At 43.2% G+C, this 7,962-nt stretch overlaps 1 protein-coding gene across 1 annotated transcript in view; it reads right to left on the minus strand.

Moving 5' to 3' along the window:
- Positions 1 to 4,470, minus strand: part of PHKA2 (phosphorylase kinase, alpha 2 (liver)) — a gene marked incomplete at its 3' end in the record, with an annotated part of 26,361 nt that extends 21,891 nt beyond the window's left edge. Inside the window, exons 1-5 of the mRNA XM_010294248.1 lie at positions 4,318 to 4,470; positions 2,926 to 2,973; positions 2,215 to 2,383; positions 1,271 to 1,353; positions 606 to 686 (exon numbers count right to left, since the gene is read on the minus strand). Coding sequence (XP_010292550.1) covers positions 606 to 686; positions 1,271 to 1,353; positions 2,215 to 2,383; positions 2,926 to 2,973; positions 4,318 to 4,380 — 444 coding nt within the window. The remainder of the gene's footprint in view (positions 1 to 605; positions 687 to 1,270; positions 1,354 to 2,214; positions 2,384 to 2,925; positions 2,974 to 4,317) is intronic.
- Between the last annotated feature and the right edge of the window lie 3,492 nt (positions 4,471 to 7,962).

The following is a 7,962-nucleotide window of genomic DNA, read 5'->3' on the forward strand; positions in this document are numbered from 1 at the left end:
TGACCTTAATGATACTTGGCTTCTGTCAGTCCCCCAGACACCATGTAAAAAAGTAGCCATCAAGTACACATTTACATTTATGGCCTTCTGAGCTTCATTTAGCATCTCCATGACCTCGTGCTATGGGGGAACCAAAATTATCCACTTTCTTTTAAGGATGTCTTTACTCATATTTCTCTGTAAATTACTTATTCTGCTGTTTTCCAGACTTTACAACAGTCTAAGAAATTATTCACATCTGACTTAACCTTACCATGAAAACTTCACATATAATACTGGGGCTGGAGAATTAAGAAAGAAGGACAGAAACCCTGAGGCCACTTTACGAGACTGCACCTCACTGAATCTATCAGATTCATTGCTCAATTAATCTGGTACCCTTCTTGCAATCCCTGGAACAACTGTGCTGAAGTCCTTCAATGAAAGCCGTTATCACAAGGATTTTACACTGAAACATACTCACTCACACCCAAACAAAAATTCTTATACACTCAGTTAACTATCGCAGTGGCCAAGCAGACTACGCAAAGGAAGCTATGAGGTTTGTCAGAGCCCTTCAGCATGACAGAACAGCCACGAAGGAGGTTTCAGGAAGACATTCTCACTTTGGCCATCCCTACGGAGCTCGCGTTCAGTTCAGGGATGCCCTGGTTTGTCTTATCACCACGTTCCCAAATTCCATAATCCTGCAACAACATCATGAAGAAAAAATTGTCATGATTGTATACAAAAACAATGTTTTCCCCCCTTACCCCTCAACAAAACCAGACCCCTGCATGAAATTAGTTTATTTGCCTCAAAAAAGAAAAAGGCTCCAAGTCTCCAAAGAGCTGTTTGAAGAGCAGCACATACAAATACACCCCAGCACGACCAGATCTATAGTCATGAATCACTATCTTCACAGAACACCGAACGCCCTTTATGCTTCCCCCTGTGTCCCTGCAACTCGCCACTTTCCAAACTGTTTCTTAACACTTTGCTCTTTTTAGAAAGGCCCGTAAGATTTTAATGAGACATCAGGAAATATTATTAATTATCAATAAAAAAACCCTATTACCATGACAGAGCAAGTATACCTCATCCAGGCAGCAGTAAATCCTCCATGGCCCTCCCACCATCTCCAAAGATGCTGCTCACAACGTAAAGAACTGACAGGTTCTGTTATCTTCTCATGGAAAAAGAAGTCCTTATTTTCCTTCTCCACCAATAAATAATTTTCCACCCACATCTGAGCAGTGTTCAGGCGATTTACATCTAAACAACTACTTACAGCAACTTTGTAGGCAGCTTCTATGTAAAAAACAAGATTCTGAATAAAGGTAACTTCATCAAGGGTGAAGATAATACGTAACCCTGATGGAAAGAAGGAATGGAGTAAGTAGACTGTATCAGAACTGAAGTATTTACCCTTCAGTGAGTTTCATGCTTTTGTTTATTTGCTACCAACTACTGCCCACTGAAGTCAATGGAAAAACTCATGCTGATTCAAAAAGATCAAGCAGCCAGCCTCAATGCTTGCTGATGATAACATAACACTTTGCACCCACTGTGTCAAATGCCACCAATACATACTGTTTCAAAGACCAAACAAAAACCAGCCCTGGGAAGGTGGCATTCAGACACAGTGGGTGCAAAGCAGAGACCTCTGAGCCAGCTCTGGCTCTTGAGAGCAGTGCATCCCAACTCCCGCAGCTCCCCACCCCTCTGCCCACTTAGTGCTCTATCAAGGGACCACCAGGCAGCTGCTCTGCAGGGTTCACTTGCAAGGGGCTCTGAGGACAGAAAAACATGTAAGGAAACAAAGCCTTATCCTCGCAGGAGCAGTACAGTTGAGAAAAGCACAAAATAACAGAGCGCCAGCAAGAAGAGGAACACAGACGGCACTAGTGGCACCTGACTCAATGTCGCCACTCACTGAAGAAACCTGGTTGTCCATTAGGACACCAAACGAACTCTTCAAACACAAAACTCTTCTGTGACATGACTCTGAATATCTCATATATTTGTATGCCAATAAACATTAAGGGAATGCCAGTTGCTATAAACACAAAATCCTAACTCACATTTCTTCTCCAGAGAAATATTACTTTCTTCTGTGTAATAATTATGCAAAGGTCTTTGAAGCTAGTTACAATTTTTTTTTCCCTTTTTAAATGAAAGCTAGAATAGAAAAAGAGTGCAACAATACTCAAGGCTAAAATATCTTCTGTTTACCTGATGCAGTCATCTGTGCCAAGAAGAGCAGGTAAAGGGAAGTTGCATCCACTTGTAGATGCCCCCACTGGTCATCCCCAACCACCGTCGCACAAGTTGCAGAGTTATACTTGGCATGTAGGCAGTCTTTGGTACTCTGTGTGCGTTTGAACTTCTCTACCTTTTCTACCTAAAAAACACCACAAATCTCAAATCTGAAACATTTCGGAAGAAATTCTCCAAACTATTTCAGAATGAACAACTTTCCTTAGGTGAGGAGAAACTTGAGGTCTTAATTCCTGTTACCTCGCTTTACTTAATACCTTCTTTACTTAATACACTTAATACCTGTTATCTCAGTGTGTTTTGATTGATCAGAGTGCTTAAACACAACTCTTACCTCAATCTCCAGCTAAATCCACATCTCTTTGGGAAAGAATAAGATTAAATTACCTTGTTGAGTTCAGATCTTAGTTACAGGTATGCATCTTGGCGAAAATCAGTTTGCAAAGGCAAAACTGTGATTTGCTACAAGTACAATCTCAAAAAGGTGTGAGTAAGAGCAGAGGTTTGCTCAAGAGTTTTACAAAGACCCCCCACATGACCATCTACTCACATGCAAAAAAAAAATCACTCTACAGAAAAGACACAAGAAATACATGCTTGTATTTAATACATTTGTATTTAATACACTACAACACGTACTAATTCAACTCATACCTACAACATTACCTGTCTCATCATGCACTGTAAGAGTCCCCGCATCAGCTTCACAACGTTCTGCAGGAACAAAACAGACCCGTGACACCCTCACATGGCCAGCCTCATCGGCTGTTACAAACAACATTCAAAAGAGAAAAAGTTCACGCCGCCTACTAACGTCCTGACAAACGTAAAAAACATGCATATGTGCCTGAAATGCTTTACATGCCTCTTTTGAATATACTGGTTGATTTTTATTCTCACATCCCTATACAGGAGAGCAAGTCTTTTCCCAAACGCCTTCTCTAACCAGTGGAACAACTCTCTGTGGTCCTTTTATCCAGCTAAGGAAGTAAGAGGAATGCTATGTCTTGTAAGAATAATAATGATGATGATGATGACTTCTAGAGTGACAGATCCAGAAAACACTGGTAAGTGACTGCAAGACGTTGACATGATTGGAAAACCTGTGGAGCTGCTTTTGCTCTTTACTCCGTACAACACAAAGCAGATGACTAAGAAAGGGCCTTTAGTGCATACAAAGAAAAGTGCGAGATTTTGCCTTAAATTAAGAAATCAACCACATCTTTTTATCCCCAAATTATTATATCCTCAAAATATGATCATGCAAACTGAGTCAAGGTTATTCTGTCACCACAGATCTCCCTGATTTGAGCAGTACACATCAGCATAAAATTTACTCCATGCCTTCAAAACAACAGCAGGACACCAACACCAACACTCCCTCGCTTCCCATTCAAGCCACCTCTACACTCTCATTTCTGATATCCACTTCCCCAGCTGCAGATTATAGAAATTAATTGTGAGAGTTACCTCCCCTTCCAATTCTCCAGCACGAGTCTTATCCGTTTGGAGATTGTTACCTTGTCTGGTTTGAACAAACACGTCTATACACCGTGTACGACTTCCATGAGATGACAGAAGCGCACATTTCAAAGATTGGTACTTTAATTGGCGTGCTTCTCCTTACGGAAGGAATGGTCTAGCAGAAAAATTGCTACCCTGGGATCCCAGGGACCTAGGCTTGATTTTCTCCTCCATAATATACCTCATGAGGGATCTCAAGGTTTAATCAGAGGCTTGTAAATCTGGGCGTAAAATCTCTCAGAAGTCTCATTTTCAATGATTGGCCAACTGATGAAAGTTTGACTCCTACATGTTTTTGTCTTGCTTATATTTTAATTCAGATGTTGGCCTCTCTGCCACCCGGTTCTCCAAATCCTGCTTGCCGGAAGGCTGCCAGGAACGCTGCACACCACACACTGCCTGGATGCCGCCGTCACAGGAACAAGGCACGTGTTCTTGTTCTAGACGCAGCAGCAATGCGAATGCACCATTCAAAACCACGACCGTCTGACAAAAACAAACAGCATAACTGGTTTATGCTGAACTTTGACATACCTGCTCGAGCTCGTAGGCTTTGGCCTTATCTTCATCCCGGTCCGCATTCTTCCGATAAGCCATCCCCAGCCCCCACACAGCCAGGATGCTGTAGATGTTGTCCCGTACCCAAGCATCTTTATGGTCAGTACCGGCTGAAAGCAGCCCCGTAACTGGGTTCTAACCGCAGCAGAAAGAAATAAAGAACAAACATTACTACCTGAAATTCCATCTATTAAGAAGCACCAGTTCTTTCTGTATCAAAGGGTAACAAAACAAAAGGGAGAGACAAAGATGATCTCACACTGATCGCACACTGTGGCTGCTCACAATTTCGCAACAGAAGTGAGGTCCCATCTTTCTTTCCCAAACTCACACAAGTGAAATATGAAATTTATTTGAACATGTCAGGATGTAAAGCTTATAGCGTCCAGCTGGGCATCCTCATCCACATAGGATTATTAGCTCAGTCACTGAGTGAAATTTGAAATACGCTGAGGGAATGCAAATTTAAATTTTACACATTTGTACGGAAAAGAGGGCACCGAGTTAACATTAGAAATTGAATCTGGCATCTATTCTTCTCTGTGCAACTGATCTATGGCATAATATCGAGGAAGTAAAAAACCCATTACTTCCCTTCTAGGAAATTAAAAAAGTATTTCTATTTATTTACCTGCTTGGTTTATGACAGCTAAAGCACGAATGCATGCAAAGTCTTTTTATATCCTCCTTTGGAAAATATACAGAAAGACAAATTCTGATGGTGTTGAAAACCAGCACTGTCTGAAAACCAGCACACTGAGTATTCTCCTGCATCCCAACTACGCCATTAATTGCATCATTAATTCCCATGACTTCACTATCATTAATTTTTAAGACCATCTTTCTCAGCTGTATGTTCTTCACAAACAAAAAAATGAGGTAGTGAGGCAGAAGGTTGATAAAGCGCTCAATCAAATCAAGCCTTCACAGAAAATTTCAGTGAACAAAGACCAGCCGCCAGGGCTGGTGTGACAAGGGGCAAAGACTACAGTAATAAAGATAAGTAAAATTAAAAAGAATACATACACCAATCTTTCATTTCTGCCACACACTGGTTCACTCTGCTCCTTCCGTAGTTGTTTTTAAGAGAGAAGTTTTGAGGGGGAGTAGTTTCAATTACAATTTCCTGGGCTTTGCACGTGACAACTGAACACGACACAGCTGACAGCCCGACACACATGACTGGGCACAGTCAGTGCTATTGTTATGGCTTAAATACAGCAACGTCCAGTGGCTGGCTGAGAGTCGAGGCATGTAGTTCTCCTGAAACAGTCCCTCAGCACGGTCTTCACAAACCAAGTAACAACCCAAGGACCAGCTACTCATCTGTTTGTTGGGGAAAATAGCACATATGAACCCAAAGGGCTTCAAAAAAATTCTTTCTAAACCTGGAAAGTCGAACCAAGGAGTAACGGAAGAACAGTGAGCAAGCAAAGAAAAGAGACCCCGCTCCCCGTTCAGCACTGCGCCCGCGTGACAGAAACCAGGATCTCAAAAGGCAGACCGCGGTATTTTCAGAGGGCACTTTGTTTCCCTCCGTCCCTCCCATGCAGCACAAGAAATGTCTATGTACCTGCAGCCTTGGCTTGCCAGAGATCGCCCTGCTGTCTGAGAAACGACCCTTCTGGTTTATTTTTCCCCACCCTCCGTGCTGGGCTGGCTGCCAGTTGCAAAGTAAAAATGCCTCCAGGTACCGAGATGGAAATCCTGGAGAAATGGCCCATGTGAGATTTTAGAAGACCATTCAGTCCCCAGAGAGGGACCTGCCTGCCTTCCAGAGGCCGCATTGAACACATCCAAGGGCAGCTCTCACTATTTCAGTGCCTTTGGCTCCTCTACGAGAAGGTCCCAGCTCTTGGGGCGCACTGGGGCTGGCTCTCATGGACAGACAACACGTTAATGTCTTTCCTCACACACATTCAGAACGTTGGCAGAACACCACAATATATTAACTAACATTTCCAGTGGTTTGGGTGTTTTTTTAGAAAGTGCTTACTCTTAAAAACTACAATTATTTTCTTCTGTTACCTGCTGACACCGTATGAAATGTACAGCCCTTACAAGGTGTTAAAGAACCCAACGAAACACTGACTGTGCTTAACCCCAAAGATGTCAAAGGGATTTTAGCTCAGCTAGTACTTTAAAACATTACGTCCACACAGTGATCGCTAATTGGACTAGCAGATCTCATCCTGCAAATCACACTGGACATACAGATCGACAGAGGAAAGAATTTTACCAGCACCCACGGGCTCTGTGAGCTGAGAGCACCACAACAGAATTGCTGGACTAAGACTTTAAACTGTTGTATCATGTCCAATCTTATTTTTAAGTCTATCTGTTAGTCTGGAGACAAAAAAAACCAAAACACAACACCGGTTCCTACAGGGGACCAGATGCTAAGAAGCGCTTCAGCAATACAGGCACAAAAATAGCGGGGTTCTAACCAGAGCAGCAATACAATTAGGCCCACATTTAGCATCTTGCTGAAAATCTATTTAATTTGCATCTGTCTCATTGATCTGTCAGATGAAAACCGATATAAGCTCCAGCAAAGTTTGCAGATAGATTGTTTGCACGAAACCGGACGTAACACAGTTGTGGTCACCCATAAATGTATGCCAGATGTGCTTTCCTTACATCAGCTCCATATGCTGTTCTCTTATAGTACCCTAGCAATACTTAAAATGTATAGAGACATTAAGTTTTGCTATTTTATGGACAGATCTTAAGATTCACATTTTTTCTTACCTCATTCAAAGTAACAGGTGTAATAAGCAGCTGAGAACAGCTTTCTGGTGATGCTCTTCAGTGCTTGCTACAGCATCAAAGCATCCCTTCGGCCCCTGTCCCCAGGCACACGTGCAATAGCTGGCAGACCCCACACCACAGCAGGCTGGTATAATTGATGCAAGGGCACGAGACAGGAGCCAGCAGTTTGGTCTTAGCTTCCTTGTATAACCTTGAACAGGATTGTACCTATGCATGTACCGTGCATGCTGCGAGGACTCATCAGAAGAATGCAATGCTTGCAAAACAAGAAAAAGTTTGCTACGGATCCAAACCTGCAAGATGCCGCATACGTAAAACTGTCAACCCTAGTGAGGGGTCCAGACCTGTGCTTTGAATGCATGTCTGCCTGGTAGCATGTATATTCTGAATTAAAATTTGCCTCTAAAATAATGTTGATTTTGAGTGACAGGAATGAAAGCGAGATCAATTACTGCTACTGAGAAACCCAACCCCTCCTGTACTAAACACCTTTTCACGAAGCAAAATGTTCCTGAGCGCACTACACGTTCTCCTTGCTGCATCCTTATGAGAGCGAGCTCATTGCTGCCCTCCGTCAGAGCGCGCCAGCTGATGTGCCAAGCCTGCACATCTGGCACGCTTGTGGATGCGAGGCACGAGGTCACAGTCACACATCACCCCCGTGCTGAGTGGCGCCACCTCAGAAGCATCTTAAATGCCTCCTGGCTCTTCTGCCAGGCTGCTCCTGGGCAAAAGATGGCTTAAATTCCCCTCCCTGTCTCCGTCCTGAAAGGCTCCAGGAAGCACCAGCAGCAGTGAAACAGGAGCCCAGCCCAGCCCGCCATGGGCTGTTCTGCTCCCAAGCAAGAC

The sequence above is a fragment of the Phaethon lepturus genome, unplaced genomic scaffold (assembly GCF_000687285.1).
Source record: "Phaethon lepturus isolate BGI_N335 unplaced genomic scaffold, ASM68728v1 scaffold54289, whole genome shotgun sequence".
Classification (NCBI taxonomy): domain Eukaryota; kingdom Metazoa; phylum Chordata; class Aves; order Phaethontiformes; family Phaethontidae; genus Phaethon; species Phaethon lepturus.